Genomic DNA, 26,733 nt, shown 5'->3' with positions numbered 1-26,733 from the left:
AGACAATAAGCCGAAGCACTGGACAAAAACTACAAAGGAATGACATGGAAAAAAAAAAAGGAAGGGTTGTGTTTTGGAATGGCCGCGTCAAAGCCCAGACTTAAATCCAATAAAAAATCTGTGGCATGACCTGAAAATTGCTGTCCACCAACATTCTCCACCTAATCTGGCAGAGTTGGAGAAAAGTTACATTGAGGAATGGAAGAAAATGCCAAAAACCAAAGACTGCATACTTTTTGAATACTGGGGGTGAATACTTTCTGGAGGCGCTGTAGATATAAAATAATGCCCTAGATTTTGTACTACATGCCTTTTTTTTATGCCTACTGCATTAGTATTTCAGTAGAAAAGAAAATCTCTTGATTTCTATAAGAGAAAATATATCTGCTCATAGCTGAGTATCTCTTTTTGTGGATCTTGACAATGATATAGACGTTTGTATCTTGGTGCCTATATGGCCGTTGATGGTCTTACGTTTTTCCTTTTCCTTCTTCCCTTCTGCTCTTTGTTGTATATTTCATGCAGCCACTCGACTAAATCAGTCATGGACTTCGTGAACAGTAACGAGAACATTATATTTGTACACAACACCATCCACCTCATTTCTCAGATGGTTGATAACATCATCATCGCTTGTGGAGGGATCCTGCCACTGCTCTCCGCTGCCACTTCACCTTCTGTAAGTGCTACCACAGCGCCACCCACAGGCGCATCCTCTACTGTAGACAGGTTGAGTTTGTTTTTGTAATATTGAACCACTTGTAGATAGTCTGTGAAATATGTGGTATGATTCTCTAATCATTAGTTAATTTACTGAGATGCTTTCATGATGAATTTGAACAGAAGAATGCACATTATAGTAGTTCAGATGTTCAGATTCATTCTCAATGTTTGTAATTATTTTTTGCTTTGACAGGTGATTCTCAGTGACGGCTTTTTTTTCCAGAGAATTGTTTCTATATTAGTTTTAATGTTTAGTGCATAGTGAATGTCAGATCTTCACTTCATGAATGTGAGCTGTAGTATGGATATAAACTTTGTTTCACCTTTTACTGCTTATTACTAATTTGTTTTCTAATAATAATTTGTTTCTTTATTATTTCATATCTTATCCGTTTTCTCTCTTGTCTTTTTTTCTCTCTTTTTGTCTTTTGCATGTGCAGAGTTCTAAGGTTAGTGCAAACCCTGTAAGTTCCCATTTTGTTACACTTTTCTAATTTGTTATCCGTTTATTCACTGCTTGGTTTTCATTGCTTTATATTTAACTTAATATTATTAGGCTTATTTCAGTTTATTACTTTATGCTTAATTTTCTGTACTAATTGCTGCAAAATGTGTGAATAACTTGGTGAACAAGTCAGTTTGGTGACATATTATATTCATCTACAGAATCAGTCACGCAGTGTATTCTTCCTTAACGCAACACCTGCTTTTGCTTTTTGCAATTTCCATAATTTTCAGCTCCTCATTTCAAATACACACTATCAGACTATTGTAAATGTGTGTGAAAGTGCAGCTCCGAGTTGAGCGCTCGTGCAGTGTGTCCATGTCTACTGAGGTGTGTGCGTGTGCGTGCGTGTGTGTGTGTGTGTGTGTGTGTGTGTGTGTGTGTGTGTGGTTGATAAAGAAGAAGCACAAGCCCTGCTCTCAGACTAAGGGCAGTGAAGTGAAGCCCCTGCCAGGGAGCTCCTCCTCAGGGGGAGAGGTGGGTGAACCATGGGGCAAAACACCCACAATGCATTACTGCATATTCAGCACTACTGTTAAGAGTCATCTGTTAACTAAATGTTCAATTTCATTATGTTCCACATCAACCTAGTGTCTATTTCTGATATTAAAATTGTGCTACTCTCTACTATTTAAAGCTTGTTTTTTTAATGAAGTAAATGGCTATTGTATTTAGAGAGAGACAAATTACCCTCAATTATAAATAGAAATGTAAAAACTATTTGCACTCAGGTTAGTCATTGCAGCTAGGATTGTGAGGGCTAATATTTCCTAGCAAACTTAATTAATGGTAAACACAATATAGCTGTTATCCTACTGTTAGTTAGCATGCTAGGGAACCTGGCTAATGGTTTATATTACATAAGCCTAAAGTTAGCTAGCTTGCTGGAGACCTTGGCCACTGTTGTACCCAGTATCATAGTTAGCCTTATGTTAGCTAGCTTGCCAGTAACCTTGACTGCTGGGTTACAGTGTTAGCTAGTTTGCTATTGCTCAGTTTTAGTTACACACTTAGCCTACCATTAGCTAAACTTGACTAGCTACTAGGGTCAAATAGCGTTTCTTGGAGATGTAACTTTAGCAACACTAACTAATTTAACTGCTTTCTCAGCAGTTCCTGATTCTTTAGTTCTGTGTAGCAAGTATGATGTGATGCAAAATGGATGCCTCCCTTCTCTTTTGTAGTGTAATAATAATATAATAATAAAAAAAAACATTTAGCCTACGATTGTACATCTGTCACTGATGAGTAACAGAAATACAACCAGCTTACAATACAATGTGTCTACATGTACGGTTTATTCAAATCTCTGTGGATGCAACATCTATATTAGTGGCTGCCATTTTGTTTTCTGACATGACCCAAACTTGAGGCTCATAGAAATATCTGCATTTTCAGCTAGTCATTACAACATTGTGATAGGATTCATTTCACTCATCTTCTAATTAGGATATTTCTGATAAGACTTGAAACCAGTGTTAGCTGACATTAGCTGCGTTTAGGTATCTGGCTAGCTTAGCTAGTGTGGCTAAATAAGGACTTGCCAATGTGGGTTTTGTTTTGTGGTGTTTTTTTTTTTTGTTTTGTTTGGTTGGTTTTTTTTGTTTTTTACCAGTGCAAATAGATACATCATGCTTAACTATTAAATATTAAAGATACATCAAAACAAAAGCATTTTGCTATTTTAGAATACGGATCTTAATAACAAGAAACCTCTTAAAACCCACTATAGTACAACTGTTACACAGTAACGGAGCTGAACGTGATGATGATGTTTAAAATACCAGCGCACTGCACTGCCTGTTCACTCAGCGCACTTTTCACACTGTGGATTTGGACAAAGTCTTTCCACAGCTTCATCCAGCCTGTTCACCCACCTGCCCACCTCTGAATGGTACCCCTGTGTGTGTGTGTGTGTGTGTGTGTGTGTGCGTGTACGTCTGAACATAGCCTGGCTGCTTCCTGTCATGCATGTTCATCCCAGTTGCATTTGAATCATGCACATGTATAAATATTGATGATGTGTATGTTGTGATATTCAGAACCACTTACCTGTGCATGTGTGTGTGTGTGAGACAGACGGAGCTGGAGAACGTAGAGGCCACTCAGGGCATGTCGTCTGAGACGGCTGTGACGTTCCTCAGCAGGTTGATGGCCATGGTAGATGTGCTGGTGTTCGCCAGCTCTCTCAACTTCAGTGAGATTGAGGCTGAGAAGAACATGTCCTCTGGAGGCCTGATGCGGCAGTGCCTGCGCTTAGGTGTGTGTCTGAGTGTGTGACTGCTATAGAGTTTTTATGCTGCACAGTGCGAAAAAAAAAAACCGTTTAAAGAACTGGCTGAAACAGGAACCAAACCTTCAGATTGTGGATCATTTTGCACCAGAAGTGATGACAGTGTTAAAGGTGGCTGTGTCAGTATTACAGAGAGGAAGGACACCATTAAACATGGAATTTAACACAGAAGTGCTTGAATTGAGTTTCACTTTCAGCAATAATGACAAGATAAAAACTTACCTGAACATAGTAAGGACAAATCACATTGTAGTGTTTTTTATTCTGTTCGTCTTTGTGTATGGTGTTGCATGGTGTGTGACCCACTATGAAAAACTACTCAGCTACAAACAGAGCTAGCCTTGCGCAGAAGTACCATTAGTTACTGTTGATGTCAGTTATTAGCAAAACATGTAACTGCAAAATCTGGTACTGTAAAAGGCCCAGTTCCAGTTTTCTCGTTCCAGAGGTCCTAGTACTTTGTGTAGGGTGAAAAATGTCCCTAGATTCTGGATAATTTGAATTATTTCTTATATATAGGGATGAACACATTTGTCTTGATTATGCATGATCTCCTAAATACAGTTCGAGACCACTAGTGCTCCTATTTTGCGTTCTTCAACATTTCCTATTGTAAACTTAGAAGAAACTTAGAATATTTTTCCATAAGTAGATCTATAAATGTAAAAGTTTTTTCTTGGAATGAAACCTTTCCAAGAAATGTGATTTTCTCCCATTATACTTTTGGGTGTAACCAGACTTTACTGTAACTTTACTTAGATGCATGCAGAAGAAACATTCAGTCCAGGAAAAGCTGCAGTAAGAAGTATGTAAGGAACACTGCACATCTTAGCAGAATAAGAAAATATCTTGAATGCAGTAAAATTGATCTAGTATTTCCTATTATAAGATTACAGTAAACGTATTACAAGATTATTACACCTATTTTTACCTATACATATTTTACTAATTTCAATCTTGTTCTTTTGGCAGATAATTTTGCTAATTTTAAACATTTATTTCTAGAAAGAAGCAAAATGATCTGCCAATAAGAAAATAAGATTAAGAATAAGAAAATGTAAAGCTTGAAATTAGTAGAAATGTCTAGAAATAATCTTATATTTGGTTTATTGTAATCTTATAATAGGAAATACTAGATACATTTTACTATATTCAAGATATTTTCACTTGCTAGGATGTCATTTTTGCAGTGAAAATGTCAATATTTTCACAGGGTACCACACACATTTAATATTTTTTATGGACCAAAGTGTGTTTCCAAGAACCAGGAATAAAAAAGATGTGTAATTGCTGTGCTGCTGTGGGATGTGTTGTCCTTTTTATCCTGCACTTTGACTGAAAGAGACTAATGATTGCCTACAGCTTATTGCTCATATCTGTCTGTCTGTCTGTCTGTCTGTCTGTCTCTCTCTGTCTCTCTCTATCTCTCTCTCTCTCTCACACACACACACTCTCTCCCGCTCTCTCCCCCAGTGTGTTGTGTTGCTGTGAGGAACTGTCTGGAGTGTCGGCAGAGGCAGAGAGAGCGAGGCAACAAGTCTTCACTTCCTATCAGCAAGACACAAGACAACCTTCAGAGTACAGCTGCCACCAGCAAGGTTACACCAAGCACACGCACACACACACACACACACACACACACACACACGCACACACAATGGCAAGAATCCAGAATTCTCTTTCTGGGCACTAGGAGGACAAATACCTTCAGATATAAAAGCCATTTTCCAGTGATTTTCTCTGAAAATTGACCATTTTGTGCAGTTAAATGTGTGTTGGATTCATTGCAATTGATCTCAGACTGTGAGTGTATAGTGTGTGTGTGTGTGTGTGTATGTGTGTGTAAGACAGGGTTTAACAGTAGGCTTTCTTCTCTGCTCTGTTGTCTTTCTGCTCCAGAGTGCCATAGCAAATGTCCCTCGTAACCTCTCACCTATCAAGGACCCTGACAGATTGCTGCAGGACGTGGACATCAACCGTCTGAGAGCCGTCGTCTTCAGAGACGTGGTGAGATGTGTGTGTTTGATTGATGTGTGTGTGTGTGTGTGTGTGTGATTAATGGACAGCTAAAGAGTGAGAAAGGGATGTCAGGGTTTGATTGCTTTGTCTGTCCTTCATATAGATTCGATCTTGATTTTATGCGTCACTGAAGCTGCGTGTTTCAGTGGTGTGTGTGTGTGTGTGTGTGTGTGTGTGTGTGTGAGTGTGTGTGTGAGTGTGTGTGTGAGTGAAGTTTATGAGGTGTATACTGAGATATCAGTTCACTGAATAAAAGTTGTGTTTGAGTATTAAAGGTTGGGCCTGTGATTTTTCAGTCAGAACATTTTTTGTAATGTTTGCATGGCTGTCTATAAAATCTCTGCTTGGAGACATTTCTGTTTCACCTCAGGACCGCCAACATCTAGGACAACGAGAAATCGCTAATTGTGTGTTAGTGCAAGCAGAGAAAACCGCTAAAATGTTTTTGCACAGCATTCTAGCAGTGAATGGGGCTATATTTGTTCAGCCTACTTACACCAAAATCACTGACAGTACCTTTAATATGTGTTTTTTTTGTCTTTCTGTGAATAGGTATGATAAACGGTAACAATTTGTGTGTGTGTGTGTGTGTGTGTGTGTGTGTAGGATGACAGTAAACAGGCTCAGTTCCTGGCTCTGGCTGTAGTTTACTTCATTTCTGTCCTCATGGTGTCCAAATACCGGGACATCCTGGAGCCTCAGCGGGAGATTGGCAGGTCCAGCAGCCTATCAGGAAGAAGCATACGGCAAGAAATTAATTCCCCCACTAGCACAGGTGAAACTAAACACTCTTCCTCCTTCCTGATGCACACTGCATGCCTCTGACCACTGCAGTGTCCTTCAGACAAGAAAGTGAATGTGTTTGTCTGAATGTGTACTTAACTGTTGATTAGGTGTGCATATGTAACTTTTTCTGTGGACGTGTGTGTGTAAAGCTTTCTCACTGTTGATGGATGAATACATTATCTCTCCCTATTGTCTGTTGGCTATATTCCTCAGTTTGGTGGTTTGATTGATTATCCCTCTTTCTCTCCTTCTCTCTTTCTCTCTCTGTCTTTTTCTTCTTCCTTTTTCTCACTGACTGAGTATAAAGGCACACGCCTGCAGGCTAGATGCGTCAGGGAAACACAAATCCAAAATAATCATTTATCACCGAAGAACAGCCTCAGTCCTGGTGGCTCATAAACGCTATTTGCACTGAGTGTATTGTAACGCATGAGCATCACTGGCTGTGTTTACATGCGAAGACTTCAGCTTCAAATTATCAGCACCTTCATGCAACCTCTCAATTTAAAACATTTTAAACTTACATATTTATTTAAACTTACAGATATATACGTATTAGGCAGGTGCTTTTAATGTTATGGCTATGTGTGTGTGTGTGTGTGTGTGTATATATATATACACACACACACACACATACTGTCATCCTACACACACACACACACACACACACACACACACACACACACACACACACATGTGTATACTGAATGTGTGCATGTGGCGGGAGGGTTTGTGGTTGTTTTTATGCTGGAAAAATCCGTAACTCAATGATATACTTTTAACTGTGTGTGTGTTGGTGCAGAAAACCCCTCCTCGTTCTCAGACAGCAGTCGAACTGAGCGTCCACTGGAGGATCTGCCCCTGGAGTCCTCGCTGCCCCACACTGACTCAGGCATCGGGGAAGAGCAGGTGGGCGGCACCCTCAATGGCTCTGACCTGGGAGTCGTGGCCTCAGGTGTGGGAGGAGGTCCAGACGCCATGAGTGAGCTCCTGTGCACGCTTTCAGCAGAGGTGCGCAAGTCCCAAGAGTCTCTGCTCGAGTCTCCACTTGGCGCAGACACACTTAAGCCAGCCGCATCTATCTCCAGCATCAGCCAGGCCAACAAGGGCATCAATGTTAAGGAGATCCTCAAGAGCTTGGTGGCAGCGCCAGTGGAAGCCACTGAGACGGGTCCTGAACCACAGCCATACCATCCTGACCCGGCACTGAAGAGAGAGGCAGCTGCCATGCTGCCCATGCAGTTCCATTCGTTTGACAGGTGAGGAAGCATTAAGAGCATCAGTCTTGCACCATTATTTATGCCTTATGTTCTGTTTGCTAAGGATGTCCCTGCAACCTGGCAGAAAAACATGAAGATAATGTGATGGAGGTTACTCTCAGGTCAGAGGACAGTAGGCTGTAAAATTCACTATGAAGAAATACTCTGAAGAAATACTCGAATGCTTTCGACTCATTGGCTTAAAGGTCCAATAAGTGATTTTTTTTTCTTTACTAAAAGATTAGGTTGCTAATACAGATAACCTGGAAAATATATAAACCATGATTTAAAAAAATAATCGTTTAAGCAACCGCATCAGCGAAAGTGTATTATGTGGTTGAGAATACCGCAACCACAGTCTGTGTTTACATGGGCCTCCTATCAGTCTTTTTATAGAGGCTCCTCAACGCTTCTTCACTCCTCCCCATCTCAGTCTGTTCAGAAAGGAAAACATGGAAGAATCCTGCACCAGTCACTGTGAGCAAAAAAAAAAAAAAGTACTTCCTAATAACAGTAATCATTAGAAATTAATTAGCAATGTTCCTCTTTGACAGGTATGTAAACCCAAACGCTATAAATGGTTTGTATGGCCAGTTTGCGTAACAAAATTAAAACATAAATTTTTTTTTTTTTTTTTTTTTTTTATATAAAAGTTTCACTTGATTTTTCCCTATCAGGTAAGGTAATGCTTTGGATGAACCACCTTCATATATATGTATGTAGTGCTAAAGAACTGCATCAAACTCCTGTGCAACTACAAATAACACCAGTAGTAACGTCAGCTAAAAAACTCTCATACTTCAACTACGTCAATTCAGTTCAATTCAGTTTTATTTATATAGCACTTTTAACAGTGGACATTGTCACAAAGCAGTTTTACAGAAATAAATATATTCAAATTAAATTAAATCAAATTAAATTGTAAATATGTGGGTTTATCCCTAATGAGCAAGCCAGAGGCGATCTACTTAACCCCTAGAGCTCCAGTCTTTACTAATCTTGGATAATACCCTTTTAATTTCTGACACGTCATCAAGTATTTTTATTTAATCAATTTTATTTAATCAATTAAAAGCTGATCATATTGTCATGATATGTTGCCTATGTTGCCTGACACTATTTGCCTTATTAACATTAAACTTTGCTGAATTAAATCTATTTCTACAGCTCCTTTGTTATGATAACAATATGTGACTGTACTTGCTGTCCTGAAATATGGCCCTTACCACAATACATGCTGTAAATACATTCCTTGGCCCTGAGAGTGAAGTGTCAGCACTTCCTTTATGGCCGCATTTTTCCTGCATTTCAAATCTGTTTTTAGCCGTTTCTGTTACAGAGCACACAGCGTATTGATGTATGATACACTTGGTCTTTTGTAGGCTGTATGTGCTTCAGTCTACTTCAGAACATTAATCTGCTTCTTTCTCTCTGATTAGGAAAACCCAATAAATAAAAAATGTTCTAGATTATACAGTACATCTTTTATGAGCTCCTTAAATATGAATAATTGATATTAAAAGGTTAATATTTTATCAAAAGGTCCTTTTTCAACGTCTGGGTTATAATTGCACTGCATAGACTCCTGGGACGATGTGTTTTAGGTCACTTACTTGCTGCTCGTCTGTTCGGGGCTGACCTGTATAGTAAACAGTGTTAGCTATTGATATTCCTCATGTTGTTTTCTAGCTTTAGTTTGTGAAAGGAAGGCAAACTGCTGTTCAGTTTCAGCGCTAAGAGCTAACATTGTTATCCAGGGAAAAAAAAAGATGTCTTCTTTCGTAAGTCAGTCGCAGTTGTTTATTGGATTTTTCTATCTGAAGTATTTCTTGACAGTGTGATGGACAGTGTCTGCAGTTGATATTAAACCCAATCCAAATGTGCTGATGTATAGAAACATATGTAAATGTGTTCACTCACAGGAGCGTGGTTGTACCAGTGAAGAAACCTCCACCTGGCAGTTTGGCAGTGAACACCGTGGGCACACCCACCAGCAGTGCCATCCCCTCCTCTGGCAGCACACCAAACATCTTTGCTGCTGCCAGTGCCACACCTAAGAGCATGATCAATACAACAGGTACACACACCAAGAACGGATCAAGAATTCAGAGGCCTATGGCATGATACACCATGGAGGCACACAAGTAGAAAAGCAGAACCCTTTAAAAAAACAAACTTTTTTTCTTAGAGTGTAGAGTTCAGTTTTTGGACTATTATACACTCTTAATGGGAGTTTTAAAAATGTTTTTTTTTTTTTTTATCAGTTACAAGCATTTTCAGTGTTAGGGCTATAGATTACCAATAACTTTACATTTATGGCATTTTGTAGACACCCTTATCCAGAGTGACTTCCAGAAGTGCTCCATCAATATCACATTATTAACTTCCACTTGTAATAACAAGGATGTGAGTTCAGATCTCAGTACCAGCTATTACCATTGGACCCTTGAGTAAATTTGCTCCAATTTGCTCATTCAGACTGTTCACTTTTGCCTGCATGTGCTCGTTGGTTGTTATAGTAACAGTGTAGGCATGTATACGCTGAGTAGTGTGTGGCAGACAGATGTCAGCTAGTTACTTAGCTACTAACACTGAGATTTTGCTGTGGATTATGTTGCATAAGGCAATGTACAGTCCAGGTCCTAAATATGGTATATTTAAACTGACAGTGAAATAAAACAGGCCAGTTCTTCATCGCCTTAAACCCAACAAGTATTCCTCTCCTGCACCATCTTTATGCTACTTTCCTTTGTTGGTGGTGGTGTTGCTTTTGCTACAAATTTCTGACATCAGGAAGAGACATGCACTGACTTCTGAAAAGAATAAATACATAAAATCTGATTTGACTTGTCACAAGTCACATTTTTTAACCCACATACAAGACTGTAGAAAATCTGTCCTCAAATGAGATACGCCAACAATGGATTCCATCAGCTGCCCAGAAACAACAGGAAGGACCGTCACAAATAACTACAAATGCTAGGACTCAAGAAGTGTACAGCCTAATATACAGCTTTACAAGTGGAAGTTAATAATGCAGTAACATATTTATAGTGCTAATGTTCATTAACAGCAGTAGAGAACACAACCATGTGACACGCAAGTGACAAAACTGCATCAATGTTAAAGTGATATCTTCAATATTTTTTCGGAATAGCTGAGAGTCCGGGTGGTTTGTGAAGGTTGTAAGAAAATGTGCTACAAGTGAAGATGTATGTTTTCAGATGTATTACCATGTAGGTACTGTTTGAATGGTGAAGATTATGATGATGTCACTTGGCAGTGATGTACTAGCCGTATATCAGTGTTAGTCTAATCCCGCGTATTTGGCTCTAAGTTGTTGCGACTGTCATGTCCTGCAGGTGCCACAGACTCTGCCTCGTCCTCCTCTGCCTCATCCTCCAGCTTTGTGAATGGTGCCACCAGTAAAAACCTGCCTGCTGTGCAGACTGTGGCGCCCATGCCCGAGGACACAGTGGAGAACATGAGGTACGCCTCCCTGTTCCTCGTCCCTCCTCTTCATCTCTGCACACCTCCACTCCTCTCCATTCTCTCCTTGCTTTAACAAGTCTTTTAACTATTCTTGCTCTCTATTTTTATTCACATTTGAGTCACTTTCTTCCACACCACACCACACGTGTTCCCTCTACTTGACCTCTCTGTTCTGCTCGCTTCATTTTCCACTGTTGCTCTTTTTTTTTTATCTACATCTCAACCTTTTTCTGTTTCTGATTCACACTCAACTGCACCCCCATCATTCAGGCACATTCTGATGAAAGCAAGACTGACACTTTTGTTCTGTGTGTGTTTGAAAGAAAGAAAGCTGTCAGACATTGTGGGCGTGTTGATATTTTCTGCAAAGTGTAGCAGTCCGTTCTATCCTCCACTAGGTGGCAGACTTAACTACACCTATACAACAGTTGTGTTTGTGTGTCTGTGTGTGTGAAAAATTGTGTTGTGTGAATGTTTGTAACGTAATAATCTATGTGTATAAAGTATATTTATAGTATAGCGTGTAGTAATTATGCTATACTAGCCATTTATTTATTAATATAAGCATATATTTTTGTCTTTAATGATGAAGCCCTACATGTGGTAGAAGACTGAGTCCTCCTATGTGGGCAACATTACCCTTTAATTAATCAAAACAAAGCAAGCAGAGCTCATTACCCCCTATTAATACTTAGTGTCTAACAATATAGTACCTGTAATTGCTGTGTATTTGTGCCCGTTTGTATTGCAGTGCCTTTTGTGAGGTGGACCCATGTCCACTGCGAAGTGGGTTGACCCCTGCAGAGCTCAAATCCTTTAGCTCACTGGCAGGATTCCACACAGCCCCCAGAGATGAGGGACAGTTTCTTAGGCAAGGAAGCATCGACAACAAACAAACCTAACAGCTTCCACCTCCTTCTCATTTTCTCATCCTCTCATTTTTTCTTATTCTCTCATACAGTAAGGTCAAAGCTCCACTACCCAGAACTGTTTTATATTAGGGCCTTTCGCACCGCGGGAACCTTTTCATAGTACCTGAACTAATTGTGGAACTACCCACTTTTTGGCGTTTTCGCACCTCCGGAACCGGGTGTGATTTTAGTACCAGACTGCCTTTTTCAAGAACCAAACTAGCTCCTACTCCGGAGCAGGGTCTAACCAGCACAACTGGTACTATCCGTGACGTAAGTAGACGTTGATTGGCCAAACACGTACGAAAACACCCTCACCCACCTTGATTTAAAACGCCGTGTAAACATACTGTAGTGTCAACTTATTTCGCAACTATGGAGAACAGCGATAGATGGACGCGAGACACAACAAAAACACAGCTCTGATCACAGCGTCCTCCATCCTCCGGTTGTTTACGCTGTTCTTCTTTGTTTCTGTTGTTGAACGCCGCGCACAAATGACGTCGCTGTCGACCGGCTTATGTCACTTCCTAGTGCCCACTGTCGGTGCGAATGCAACCCTTTAAATGGTACTGGGAAATAATTCGCGCAAAATCGCCCGGTACTTTAGTACTGTAAATTTAGTTCTGGAACTAAAGCGGTGCGAAAGGCCCTATTGTTATTTAGCAAAACTGAATTACCAACTGCATCTTAATTTACTAATACTTATTATGGAAGAATATTCATATTATTTTTCTTTTATTACTTATTAGAATAAAAATACCCTTATATCTGAATATTCTACAGTGTCAGCAATAAAGCTCTTGTGTAGTTACATTTTTATTCCACAAAGTACAAACAATATAAATGTATTCTCAAAAGAACAACAGTAATTATGCATATAATGGTGTTACCCTTGAGGTAGTCTCGCATGCCAGACTTGAAGCATTTGCTTGAGAGTCATTTCATCACTAAACATAGCATTGAAGTACTTATTTTTAAAGTAAGAAGCCATTCACCTGACGTTTCGACAGACACTACAGCACACTGCAGCTCACGACTAACTGCTCCAAACTAAATTCCATAACTTAAAGATAAGATGCCATGAACATTTTTTCAATCCAGTGACTATATCTTGCTCTAATTGTACATCAGTATTCAGAATGTTTTGTTTTCCCACTCAAAACCACTGAACAGAAGTGTGTATACACAGAACTGCAGAGATCCTATCAGTTAGCAACATTCATGATTCTGAAGCTTGTGGACAGAAAAGCGTGCAAGAGATAGCAGACACTCTGTGGGCTGAGACTACATTTTAGGGTACTGTCCCACTGGCAAGCATATGTACAGTGCCTTGCATAATTATTCACCCCCCCCCCCCCTTGAACCTTTCCATCTTTTATAACTGATATGGATTTAGATGGAATTTTTACCATTTGATTAACAGAAATGTGTCTGACGGTTAGAAGGTGCAAAATATTTTTATTGAGACACAAAAGTAAATATTCATCCCCTGGGTCAATAACCACCTTTGGTTGCAGTTAGAGCTGCACATATGAATCTGAATGCATTTTAAGTTCATTTCAGGTTGTAGAACTAAAAAAAAGTGGAAAACATCAAGAGAGTGAATATTTATGCATGACACTGTACCTTAAACATACTAGTACCTTTATTGTGAGAGGTTAGTAATTAAAATAGTAATTATCATATTGCACCAGATATAACAAATATCCCAATACTGAATTAGCGAATGCTGGCCTCTGGGTGTGCAGCCTTTTGTCCTATATTAAAAAAATCATAAAGTAATCTTAACAAAAATTTTTGATTTGGCAAAAGTAACAACAGTTCTTGGTAATTGATACTTTCTCAAACATTCACACCACTTCCCTTCTGCTCTGCACACTTGCTCTGTCCTGGTCCTCTTGTGTGTCAGGGAGGTGGATGCTGATGGTGCAGTGCCTCACTGCAGTGCCCTGCTTCTCTCATCTCTGAGTCAGTTCCACTCTACAGTCCAAGCCAACACAACTATACATACAGCCCTGAATAAGTTCTTCTCAGCACCGGGAACATGTTTATGTAGAACAGGTGTGCACAACTCCAGTCCAGCACAATCTGGTGATTTTCCTGTCTGAACACACCCACTCAGCCTGGGAATTAACTAGTTAATTAAATGGTTGAGTTGAATGAAGTGTGTTTGAGTAAGGTAATCACTTCTGGACCCTGGTCCTCCAGGACTGGAGTTATACACACCTGATATAGAAGAAACAATGAATTTCTTGCTTTCCTTATTTGCACACATGGGCTTTCTATACGGGAAGATCATGTAACTCAAAAGTGGGACTGGATCATGTCTTATTCACTTCCTTGTATCACTTCCTGCTTAATAGCAATGGCCACCTCTGTGCTCAGTAAGAACGCTCACTACCCTTGATGCTACTGACCTTTTCCTCAGCTTTGTGTCCCTATAGATCCCCTCAAGCCCCTGAGACTAGTGCTGTGTGTCCAGTAGCTGTAGCATTAGCCTTAGGGTAGGGAAGCTTGTAGGGGTGTTGGTACGAGTTTAGTTATTGAAATATATTCTGTGCAGAAATTGACTGGTCATCTAACCAAACAAATCATGATACTTTCTGCTCGGAGGACATATTTCAATAAAACTCGTATTTGCGTGTGAAGCCTTTGCCTCCTGTTGGTAGTAGAAGCCGAGTCTGGTGTTTGTAAGCAGCATTAACACAACACCAACCCACTAACTCTCATTCTAACCAAACAGTAACAAAAGGTATGTGCTGTAGTTCATAAATCATACAGCAGCATCCAAACCTCTGGGTCCACTCCCAAATGCTGTTTTTATTTCTTATATGCAATGAATTATTCAAGACTAAGACAAATCAGCACACTGAAATGCAACTAAGTGTCCTCAAACCAAATATCCTCTTTTAAAAAAAAATATTCTCCTCTTTTCTTACGTATGAACTTTTGTTAACTCAGTGACAAAAAGCAATTGCTGACAAGTAATTTCTGTAAGTTAGACCAATATTGAAGTAGGCTTGCTGTCCAAGTACCGCAGCACTTTTACAATTTTTATCACGTCATATTTTTATTCTTTTATAGTTGCATTTACATTTGAGCTTGTTATGTTACCAAGAAACTGCAAAGTCCTTGGCCCTGAAGATTTCCCCATGTCAGAAAACTTGCAAAGCAATGACACTGCAGACTCCTTCCAAAAGTCCTGAACTAAACATTCAACAGTGCTGTGGTATAAGCTGAGATAAACCCTCTGGCGGTCTACGTGATTAAATCTAATGGGTTTAGGGCTATGTGTGTGATTAAGGTGTGGTTGATAGCCACACTGACACAATTACATTATAGAATCAATTTGTAAAAATTATGGATACTGGGTTCATCTGAGTGAAGGTTTTTGAGCAAAGTTTTGCAGACACTGTGTCCTTGTTACTTGTATTAATCATGACCTTGGAATTATTAGGTTCTTTCTAACATTTTGGCAAAAATTAGTTAATACTGCTGAATCGAAAACATTTACACCCTAAACATTACTTAAAAAGTTTAGATATATAGAGAGTCAAATCTTTAGGTTTTAATGTCCTAAAATTACAGAATTGCCAGATTGAACCTTATCATTCCAAGGTCTTGTAATGAAGAGCAATGTTATGGTTTAAATTGAAACAGTTGTTGATGGAGTGGACTCAGACTTTTGGACCTGTCTGTATCTTTAGGCTAAGCTTACAGGATGCTTGTCTTTTCCTGACTGTGCACCATAACAACATTGCTGCCTCTCTGTCTGTCTCGCCCTCTGTTTCTCCTACAGTATAACCACTAAGTTAGAGCGTGCGCTGGAGAAGGTGGCCCCCCTCTTGAGGGAGATCTTTGTGGACTTTGCACCCTTCCTGTCCAGGACCCTGCTCGGTAGCCATGGGCAGGAGTTGCTGATTGAAGGTACAGGTGCTGTATTGTGCTTCCTTTTTCCTCTCTAGCTGGCGTCTCTGTGGAGTCCCTCACTGTCTGCTGTCTGTGTGTGTACGTCTGCTGCCTCATACACACACAACCCCATGGACCCAGGTATGAGGTCAGGAGAGTTACAGATACAGGCTAGTGCTCTGTATCAGACAAGGAAAGAGCTAAAAGAAAGAGCTTTCATGAAGAGGGAGCTGTATACCTTTAACAATTTATTATTACATTTAATACTTTTTTCCAGTCTATTTGTTTAGGCCAGGTAGAAATGGTATGGTCCGAAAGTATGAGTCTTTAATTAGAGAAAAGGATCTATGTGTCTAAGTGCAGCTCTAAGGTCAGCTTCACCTTTCATATATAAACAAATACGCTAGGTCATAAAATACACACAGGTTTTAGATCAGCTCTAGATATGATTTGATAACAGGAAACTCAAGGAAGCTTTCCCACTGTCCTTCGTCTTGGTCGCAATCGGTCTCTGTGTCCTCACACGTCCACCTCCTGCTTTCTTTTCTCTTTACTTTTTCTCCTCTCTTTCCCTCTTTTTCTGGCTATTTTTCACCATTTCACCACACCCTGTCCTGACTGTTTGTCTTATGTACTTGTTTTTATGGTATATGTTGCTGGAACACTGTCACAATATAAAACTATCTATAGATCCTAAGTAAAAAACAACACCCTACCTTGTGTCCCAATACAGTATCAGAAATAAGGGACGAAGTGGTGGCAAGTTAGTTATTTTTTTAATATCAAGACGCTTTGTTGGGCGTTATCTGTCTTATACCATGGCCACTCACCAACCGGTAAAAATAGAGGTTTTCTAGCCATTTTCAAAGCAGAATGATGTGAAAATAACACACGCATTCTTTTATTTAGCTGATTTTCACGTGCCTTCTCTCATAGTGTACCACTATCTGATCACTGTCACATAGCCACAGGATCATGAAATGGTGGCCCGTGAGTTTTCACTGGGCCAACACATCCTCCAACACATTTTGTAATCACTTTAATTACTGAACGAATGTAACAACCGAAACATATAGCTGAGAGACGAGTGTGTAGTAGTAGGACCATGGCACTGTGCAAAACCTATACATGTAAAAAGTCAAAATGCTGTCTTTGGCTATTAGACTGAAAACGATGAGTGCTTTTAGGCTGAGCTTCGGAGAAAAAACAGCAAGGAACAAGAATGTAATGAGGAAAAATTACTGAAAAGCAGACGTACATCTCTAGTTTAGTGGTTTTAAACAAAATGGCCATCTCCAGGTTTTCTCTAAAATAAGTGAAGCTGCAAAGTGGCTTATAAAATGTTGACACATACATACACACTGGTGACATAAAAAAAAAAAAAAAAACATTTGTATGTGTTATAATGTAGAGGACATTTTAGTTGTCCACTTGTTCCCTAAGATTGAAGACTGACTGCAAATTAGAGTTATTCTGACTGATTGTTTTTATCCTGTGATGAAACATTTCTATCCTGAAAGGAAGGAATCCTTCCAGGATTACAGTGTCAGAGTATGAAGATGATGTAAATCAGATGCTTTTGGCATTTCTGTAGGTGTCCTGGTATAAGAAATTAATGTACACCTGCCATCCAATCCAACTAGTATTTCCATGGCCATGGTATAGAAAATAGTAAATATTATAGCACTAATAATAAAAGGATTCTGTGTGTGTCTTAGCAGGTGGGAATGTGTTTCAGTAAGTGTGTGTGTGTGTGTGTGTGTGTGTGTGTGTGTGTGTGTGTGTGTGTGTGTGTGTTAAATTTTGCCTTTTTTTCCTTTCCACTGCAGGTCTGGTGTGTATGAAGTCCAGCACATCAGTAGTGGAACTGGTGATGTTACTGTGTTCACAGGTAAGAGTGCAATCAGCACTGATCCCAGTACCCATGATTCCACTGGTATTTTTGTTCTACAGCTAAAAATACAGCTTCTGCAATGCGAATATCAAGTTTCTGCCCTTCATCCACTGTTATGGAGGAAGGCAGAGGAAATGTGTTGTATAATTAGACAGGATTGCATTAGCAAGAGTGCATTAACACAGAACATCAGCACGGCTGTGGTTCAGCTGTAGGTAATAAGAGCATGATTGCGAGTGCAATATTGCTTTTATGCTACAGTTTTTTAAATAAGAAATTAATATCGAGTAACTGAAATTTGGACACAATATGGCCAAATAATTTGTTTATTTTTGCTCCACAATTGGAAATAGATCCAGCAGAAGTCACACACTCTGATATTCCGTGGGCTAGCTGGCTGGCTAGCTCACAATGATTTGTACATTCCTGTACTGAAATTGGCTTCTCTTCATCCTATTCATCTTCATCTGGCAAACATTCAAATTTTAAGTCAGAAGTTATACTCATGTACACTGATGATGTCACTAACTCTACTGTAGTATCAGTTTCAGTGGGACTGTTGCTAGAATTGGAATTTTACAGTGTGGTTATACTGAATATAAGCACTCTTGGAACACCACTGGTCCAATCAAATTAGTGGACCGGAACTGTTGTATAATAAAGTTTCACCTCCTACAGCTTCAGAGGCACTTTTGTCTCAAGCATCTTGTCTCTTAAGCTTTAGATATTACACAGTTTTATTAATTCGCATACACTACATGCACTACCCATCAAAGTTTGGACAGACATACTCACAGAAGGCTTTTCTTCATTTCTTACCATGTTTTAATATTTTTGAATAATAACAAAGACATTAACACTAAGAATAAAACACATAGGGAATTATGTAGTGACCAAAAAAAGTGTTAAACAAATCAAAACAATTTTACATTCTAAATTATTAACAGTATTTCTGATAAAGCTTTGCACACACTTGGCATCTTGCCAGCCAGCTTCATGAGGAGCTTCACGCAGGAGCCTTTTCTTAAGTTCTCAGACAGGCCAAGCTCCTCACTGTTTCTCATACGTTCTAAATAAAAACTTCTTTTGGATAACAATTTGATTTTAAATAAATCTGCTTATTAATGGGTGGAAAGTTGGCACACACACACACAGATACACACACGATCAGCCATAACATTAAAACCACTGACAGGTGAAGTGTCAAGGGGTGGGATATATTAGGCGGCAAGTGAACAGTCAATTCTCAAAGTTGTTGTGTTGGAAGAAGGCAAGCCAGCAGAGGCAGTGTGCCATCAAAATTTGGCCCTTGTCAAAGTCACTCAGATCCTTACGCTTGCCCATTTTTCCTGCTTCCAACCCATCAACTTCAAGAACTGACTGTTTGCTGTCTTTGCACTTGCTCAGCAGCAGCAGTGTAACAGATGTAGTCTGCCAAGACCAAACCTACCTACACTTCATTTCCATCAATAAAAGCTGTTAAATTCATTTTGAGAGTTGTTATGACTGAAACGCAGTTATCAGCCAATCATGTGGCAGCAGCGCAATGCAAAAACTCATGCAGATGCAGGTCAAGCACTTCAGTTAATGTTCACATCAAACATCAGAATGAAGAAAAAGTGGCCATCATGGGCACAAACTGGACAGCTGAAGATTAAGGGGCAAAGAATCACCTATTTTTCCAGTCTTCAGTTGTCCAGTTTCAGTGAGTCTGTGCCCTTGATAGCTTCAGATTCATGTTCTTGGCTGACAGGAGTGGAACCTGATGCAGTCTTCTGCTGTTGTAGCTCATCCACCTCAAGGTTTGTAGTATTGTGTGTTCTGAGATTCTTTTCTGCTCACAACTGTTGTAAAGAGTGCTTATTTGAGTTGCTATAGACTTCCTGTCGGCTCAGACCAGTCTGGTCGTACTCTTCTGATCATCAGCAATGTGTTTCAGTCCGTAAATTCTCTGCACACAGGATGTTTTTTTTCTTTCTTTCTTTTTTGTTCACCATTCTGTGTAAACTCTAGAGACTGTTGTGTGTGAAAATCCCAGGAGATCAGCAGTTTCTGAAAAATACTCAAATCAGCCGTTCTGGTACCCACATCCATGCCATGATCAAAGTCACAGAGATCACACTTTTTCTTCATTCTGATATTTGATGTGAACATTGTGCTGCTGCCACATGATTGGCTGATTTATGCGGTTACCTACATAAATGAGCAGGTGTACAGGTGTTCCTAATAAAGTGGACTCTGTGTGTGTGTGTGTGTGTGTGTGTGTGTGTGTGTGTGTGTGTGTATGTATGTATGTACGCGCACACGCATACACACAAATAGTGTACAATATCTGAATTTTGCATCCAAGTACTGAGCACCTGAAGATTTGACACGTTTAATGGGAATGTTTCTAAAGTGATATAACAGATTCTGAATGTGACAGTTGTTCAGTCTCAAGAGCCCTAAATTCCACAAATACAGCTGGAGGTTTCCACATTCACACCCATAAGCACAATCTCTCCCAGTGACCTCTGCAGCTGTTTTTACCCCTTAAACTCACAGCCTGTTATTCAGTTAATCACCTTATTAATAACTATAGTGAAACTAATAGGAAATGCATGTAGTTACAGAAGTGAGGAATGTAAATTTGAGAAATATAAATCTTTTTGTGAATGCTAATACGACATTTGTATTTTCATAAACAACATAGATTCTTTTCTTACCTTGAACCGATTCCATCTTTCTCCATTTAGCTCCTCAATCTATTCCTTAACTTAAAGACATGTTCTCTATAAGCACTTTACTAATTCACGCCTCTAATTTAAAAAACATTGTTATAATGTTGAATATATATATTCAAGTTATGCTTAAATAGCCATGGACAAATCATAGACATAGATGGCCTTAAATAAATCCTAGCTCTCCAGTTCCTTCTTGGTTCTTGACTCTTGATTCTGCACGAGTTTAGAGCTATGATTCGTCCCATCCTTGTGTTCTCTCCCCTCCTCCCTTCTTTTCCCGTCATCCTTAATGCCCTCCTCTCCCCAGCAGATTGTGTTACACTGGTTCCACACTGGCCCTCCATTAGACTCTCTGGGGCTGAAACCGAACCCAAAGTATTGATCGGCAGGAAGGAATGGTAACTAGATCCTCTGATGTGTCCTTCTAGAACCATCAGCAGCCTGGGCTAAAAGCTTCCTGCCCCTTCCTGCCTTTTCTCTGCATCTGCTGCTATCCTGGCAAAAAGCCTTTCTGGACAGATTGTCAATATGTCTGCTGTTTTACAGCACATTACTGAGGTCTTAGTCGAACTGTACTGCATGTGCACATATACTTTTTTTTTGTTATAAGCCAAAGCAATGCACATAGAACTTTTTCCCTTAGTAGATGATGATTGAAAGCAGTCCATGGTTGTAGTTGTTTGGAGTTCAAGACCTGGTATAAGTAGTAAGTCTTTAAAAATGACATCAAACTATTTCTTGTGTGTCTCAGGAGTGGCAGAACTCCATTCAGAAGAATGCAGGACTCGCTTTTATTGAGCTTATTAATGAGGGCAGGTAAGAACACATGAACAAATGGGGGGTATGTGAGTACACAACATAAAAAAAAGTTTTGTTTTGTTTTGTTTTTTTCACATGTATGTAGAAACTCTTTATAGTTGCTGTTATAAGGATTCACAGATTGGGCTATTGATTAATTCTGAAGACAGAAGAAATAATAATTATACTGTTTGTTTGTCCCAGAAATGCCCCTAAATGTAAATATGAACCGTATGCTAGTTTCTTGTTCTTGCGGTCTAACAGCAGTGTGTTTGTTTCAGGCTCTTGTGCCATGCCATGAAGGATCACATCGTGCGAGTGGCCAATGAGGCGGAGTTTATCCTCAACAGGCAGAGGGCCGAGGACGTCCACAAACATGCGGAGTTTGAGGTCAGCTGATGTGTGTGTGTGTGTTTGTGCTTGTGTGCATGTGTGTTGCTAAATGAAGTGGGTCAATCTTTCAGTCATGTTCTGCTATTGTACACATATTTGCTTGTCATTTATGAATCACAAAAAGAGTCAGATTGCAAAGACATGTTTTCTAAGTGTTACAAACAAAAAGATTCCTAAAGACTGATGCTGACACTTTCTTACCGTGACCTTCTGTGTCCTGCCTCCCTCAGTCCAACTGTGCTCAGTATGCAGCAGATCGGAGAGAGGAAGAGAAGATGTGCGATCATCTGATCAGTGCTGCCAAGCACAGAGATCATGTGACCGCCAACCAGCTGAAACAGAAGATCCTCAACATCTTGACTAATAAACATGGAGCATGGGGTACCATGGCACAGAGGTATACATGAATACTACTCCCGGGGAAGACTGGGAAAGCAGTTCACTGCTGTGCAGTTGCATAAGTGAGGAGGTTTACTGCAAATGAGCATAAGAATATTCATTATTTATACTAGCATGGTGCTCGGTCACTTATGGCCTTGTGCTGTCTGATAAGAAAACAAATTACAATAGCAATTCTTGGCCCAAGGAATTTAGTGAATCAGTCATTTGGATTTCACTGAATGGTCACATGTTGCTTTCTTTCTTGCTATTATAAATGCAGGGTGAAGGTCTTTGTAATAATTATGTTCACAGTCAGCATATAGGCTCACATCATGACTAACACTTCTAACACTTCTGGTAGATTTGAAATAACAAAGTTTGAAATGGTAAACTGTAAACACACACTCCAGGAAAGCAATGATTATAAAAGAGTTCGTAACAAAAGGTTACCGAATCATGCTCTATAACCTGTACACACTCCTTCCTGCCCCTGCAGCCATTTGCTGGATTTCTGGCGTTTGGACTACTGGGAAGATGACCTGCGCAGGAGGCGAAGATTTGTTCGTAATGCATTTGGCTCCACACACTCGGATGTGTCACTCAAATCACTGGAGGATTATGGTCAGTGCCTTTATTTCACTGTTTCCACTTAAGCTGTTTATACTTTCTATAAATTACATAATACATTCCTACTCTGGCTTTCTAGTGAATTTAAGGCTTGTTTTATCTGTTACAGCTCACTTAAAATTAAAATTAATACAGAACAATGTAATTTATTGACAGAACATTATTCAACTCTCACATAGCTCTGCTCTCAACAAAAATGTACATGAATGACAGACACAGAGGTCACAACTCCTGTTTCCTGTCTCTACAGCTCCAGAGGAAGAGGAGGACATGAAGTCGAAGAAGACGTTCAGGAGCCAATCTGTGGTCAGTCAGAATCCTGAGATGGAGCTGATGCTGGAAGGAGATGATGATGCTGTCAGTCTGCTGCAGGAGAAGGAGATTGACAATCTCGCAGGTATCCCTCACCCTCAGGAGAAAAAGGAAACAGATCTGAGTCCTTGATGGTGTTTTATGTATCCCTGATATATTTTATGTTAATGTGTATAAATATACTTTATTTCTAGTGCCTTTTCATCCTCGAGTATTTACCTCCAGAGGCAAGTTTCCTCTTAAAATTCATGGGTAGCCTAACAAATATGAGCTGCATTCGAACAGTGTTTCGGATGGAAATCTAGAGTTCCTGCTGGCACAGCTGCAGAAAACTCCTGCTGATGAAACTCTCTGCATTTAAAGCCTGATTTACTAAATGAACTAATTAAAATCATCTAGACTCATCAACTCAATTGAACCACTGACTGTGTATAACATATTCAGCCCAATTTAGCTTCACTTGATCAAATTAATGAACTTCTGGATGTTTAATGTACAGTATCATTAACAACTGTCTACTATTTGATTTAGAAAATCAAATCATTTTTCTGACAGTTTAGTCTATGACAAAATATAGGTAGCCATGCTCAGTCTGAGTATTATATGGAACAAATGTAGTAAATGGCCTGGTCTCTCTAAGGTCCTGTAGTTCTGAGCACGCCGGCCCAGCTGGTCGCTCCTGTGGTTGTTGCCAGGGGGACGCTCTCCATCACCACCACTGAGATTTACTTTGAGGTGGATGAGGAAGATCCCGCTTTCAAGAAGACTGACGCAAAGGTGTGTGTTCTCCAAAAGCTGAAGATCTGAGTTTGTGAATGAGATGATAGAGGTGTGTAGCTGATATATAAACTCCATTGCTCTTATAGTGCTTCTGATGTGTGTGTGTGTGTGTGTTCAGGTGTTGGCGTATTCTGAGGGGCTGCATGGGAAATGGATGTTCAGTGAGATCAGAGCCGTGTTTGCCAGACGTTACCTGTTGCAGAACACCGGTCTGGAGGTCTTCATGGCCAACAGAAGTAAGAGCGCTGTCATATTTTATTAGAAATAGTATATTTATGTGAAGAACATTGTCAGGGCTCCCATGCGTCCTGGAAAATATGGAAATGTATAGACTTCCTGTGTCATGTCCCAGAATTATGATATTTTACTGTATCATCTCTTCAGATTTCCTTAATCTACTGGGAAAATCCCACTGATAATGACCTCTTTTGCAAAGGAGACTTGGCTGATTTACTGGAATTCTGATTAAATTATTTTCATATGGTTATCCCTTTGGTCATTTGATATATTCACTTGGGGTGAAATTTGAATTAAATTAAAATTCTAAATCCTTCTAAACTCAGCCAGTCGCTGGTCTCTAACACTGAGTTAATCTGCATAATTCCGACTCTAATATTTAAGTAAATCATGATCCAGAGTAATGATTCAAGGTTATATTGTCAAGTGTGATATTAGGGAGGTGCAAGTATGAATCATTCTAAGATGATCTATGATAAACCTCCCATGAGTAACAGTGTTCATAAAAATGTCTTGAAAAAATTCTGCAAAATGGTTTCCTTAAGAGAGATCTGCCCTTATTTTTTTTTTATTTTTTTTTTTATATTAAAAATATTTAATATGAGTAACTCTTTCATGCTGGGCTGATGTTCTCCTCCCCATAGCATCGGTCATGTTTAACTTCCCGGACCAGGCAACTGTCAAAAAGGTGGTGTACAGTTTACCTCGAGTGGGAGTCGGCACCAGCTACGGCCTTCCTCAAGCAAGGTAGGACATGGTCAAATATTCAGAAAGAATCTCCACATATCCTATAGCTACTGATCCGAGATCAGATTTTCCTTCATTCATGTGAACATGTTAAGATCTAAAGAGGTGAACTGATCTAGGATAGATACTGTGATGTTCTCAGTTTTTCAGTGGCATCTGCTTTTGTGTCGTTTGTCCTAAATTAGTGTGTGCAACTTTTATAATCTTATTTGCAGACGAATTTCTCTGGCCACCCCTCGACAGCTCTTCAAGTCCTCCAACATGACCCAGCGCTGGCAGAGGCGGGAGATCTCTAACTTTGAGTACCTCATGTTTCTCAACACCATCGCAGGTAAGAATGGACACCACATATCAAGAGTGAAGGCTTGTGATGGTCCAGGAACTGGAAAAATGTCTGTTCCAGTGCTCACAGGCATTCTGGGCAGCTTTATGACTAGTAAATTACAGAAATATTGTTCTCTGAACCGTTTACAGTAGAAGTGATAGTCAGCATATATATGCATCTGCATAGACATTCATGTTAGTGAAGTCATTATTCACATCATACATCATTCATGCTGAGGCTTGGCATCTGTTTGTGTGTTCAGGGAGAACATATAATGACCTTAACCAATACCCGGTCTTCCCCTGGGTCCTCACTAACTACGAGTCTGAGGAGCTGGACCTCACTCTGCCTGGCAACTTCAGGGACCTGTCAAAGGTAACACTCGGACTCCTGATTTCCTCCATTTGGCAGAAATCAGCACAGACATCAATAAAGTTCAGCATTACAAAGCAGGCTGACTAGAGTGGTCTGTTATATAGACATATATATATATTGAAAATCATTTTCACGTTTTGTAACAGTCTTGTGGTGATTTTTTCTCCCAGCCAATTGGGGCACTGAATCCAAAGCGTGCAGCCTTTTACGCTGAGCGTTATGAGACGTGGGAGGAGGATGGAACACCCCCACATCACTACACATCCCTCTACTCCACCGCTGCTTCTACTCTGCTCTGGCTCCACAGAATAGTGAGCACTTTCACTGTACACTACAGCACATAGTACTACACTCTAGATTCTTACACTACTTATACTCAAACGTGTTTATACCGCCAAAGCATGGATTATAATTGAGTATAAATCGATTATTATGAAAATGGACAGATGACTGTGTAAAAAAAAAAAATCATAATTTTAAATTGATGTGTAAATAGGCTAACAAGGAGATTTTCCTATAACTGTGATATTAAAATTTCTACATTGTTATTCATGGATCAAAAAATTAAGGAATCTTAAACAATTTTCTGTGAGTTATTAGCCAAAAGTTAACCCTATGAATTTTTTTTGAAAATGGGAACAGAGCTTTACAGTGTGTCAACAATACACAATATGACTTTGTTATGCAAATCTTCTTACTAATTCCCTGTGTGTTTTTAACTACTTTAGGAGCCCTTCACTACGTTCTATCTGAACGGAAATGACAATAAGTTTGACCATCCAGATCGCACATTCTCCGGCATCATGCGCTCCTGGAGGAGCTGCCAGAGGGACACGTCTGACGTCAAGGTGAGATAGACTGACAAGTGACGAGCAGTGACTGATATCTGAACATCTGTTGATATAAAGAAATGATTGCACATTTTGACCATAGTCTTCTAACCATGCTTTCTTTTTGTGGAACAGGAGTTGATCCCAGAGTTCTACTACCTGCCTGAGATGTTTGTGAACAGTAATGGTTATGATCTGGGTTTGAGGGAGGACCACTCGCCGGTCTCTGATGTGGAGCTGCCTGCCTGGGCCAAAAAACCAGAAGACTTTGTTCGCATTAACAGAATGGTAAGCGATATAGCCATATGCTTACAGCGTGAGACACTTACAGTTACCTGTACTGTACAAGACTAAATGACATTATAACTCTTCAAATCCTCAACACCACAATAGAAACATACTTTAGGTCCA

At 39.7% G+C, this 26,733-nt stretch overlaps 1 protein-coding gene and 1 long non-coding RNA gene across 13 annotated transcripts in view; one reads left to right on the top strand and one right to left on the bottom strand.

Annotated features, from left to right (window-relative positions):
- nbeaa (neurobeachin a) overlaps positions 1-26,733 on the top strand; it is a 157,352-nt gene that overhangs the window by 120,057 nt on the left and 10,562 nt on the right. For 2 of the 11 annotated variants that reach the window (XM_026941761.3, XM_026941758.3), the window contains exons 24-48: positions 526-679; positions 1,164-1,187; positions 3,308-3,488; positions 4,995-5,119; positions 5,421-5,528; positions 6,147-6,315; positions 7,129-7,585; positions 9,508-9,662; positions 10,948-11,074; positions 11,829-11,948; positions 15,791-15,924; positions 17,730-17,791; positions 21,269-21,333; positions 21,597-21,705; positions 21,939-22,105; positions 22,586-22,710; positions 22,967-23,113; positions 23,669-23,805; positions 23,927-24,044; positions 24,690-24,792; positions 25,008-25,123; positions 25,380-25,492; positions 25,663-25,803; positions 26,221-26,340; positions 26,458-26,610. In XM_026941761.3, coding sequence (XP_026797562.3) covers positions 526-679; positions 1,164-1,187; positions 3,308-3,488; positions 4,995-5,119; positions 5,421-5,528; positions 6,147-6,315; positions 7,129-7,585; positions 9,508-9,662; positions 10,948-11,074; positions 11,829-11,948; positions 15,791-15,924; positions 17,730-17,791; positions 21,269-21,333; positions 21,597-21,705; positions 21,939-22,105; positions 22,586-22,710; positions 22,967-23,113; positions 23,669-23,805; positions 23,927-24,044; positions 24,690-24,792; positions 25,008-25,123; positions 25,380-25,492; positions 25,663-25,803; positions 26,221-26,340; positions 26,458-26,610 — 3,430 coding nt within the window. Of the gene's footprint in view, positions 1-525; positions 680-1,163; positions 1,188-1,627; positions 1,706-3,307; positions 3,489-4,994; positions 5,120-5,420; positions 5,529-6,146; positions 6,316-7,128; positions 7,586-9,507; positions 9,663-10,947; positions 11,075-11,828; positions 11,949-15,790; positions 15,925-17,729; positions 17,792-21,268; positions 21,334-21,596; positions 21,706-21,938; positions 22,106-22,585; positions 22,711-22,966; positions 23,114-23,668; positions 23,806-23,926; positions 24,045-24,689; positions 24,793-25,007; positions 25,124-25,379; positions 25,493-25,662; positions 25,804-26,220; positions 26,341-26,457; positions 26,611-26,733 lie in introns of all 11 variants that reach the window. The other 9 variants (XM_026941767.3, XM_026941765.3, XM_026941772.3 and 6 more) reach the window with 7 other exon arrangements.
- LOC128320965 (uncharacterized) lies at positions 7,527-20,800 on the bottom strand. Of its 2 annotated transcripts, XR_008304554.1 has the most exons (4): positions 20,500-20,800; positions 9,506-9,638; positions 7,955-8,060; positions 7,527-7,663 (listed from the first exon to the last, which is right to left on the bottom strand). It is a non-coding gene; the product is annotated as an uncharacterized LOC128320965 (long non-coding RNA). The 2 variants fall into 2 exon arrangements; XR_008304553.1 differs by lacking the exon at positions 7,527-7,663 and having other exon boundaries at positions 7,676-8,060.

Source organism: Pangasianodon hypophthalmus, chromosome 17 (assembly GCF_027358585.1).
Source record: "Pangasianodon hypophthalmus isolate fPanHyp1 chromosome 17, fPanHyp1.pri, whole genome shotgun sequence".
NCBI classification, from domain to species: domain Eukaryota; kingdom Metazoa; phylum Chordata; class Actinopteri; order Siluriformes; family Pangasiidae; genus Pangasianodon; species Pangasianodon hypophthalmus.
The sequence above is the reverse complement of the archived record's forward strand: the minus strand, read 5'-3'. Positions and strand labels throughout refer to the sequence as shown.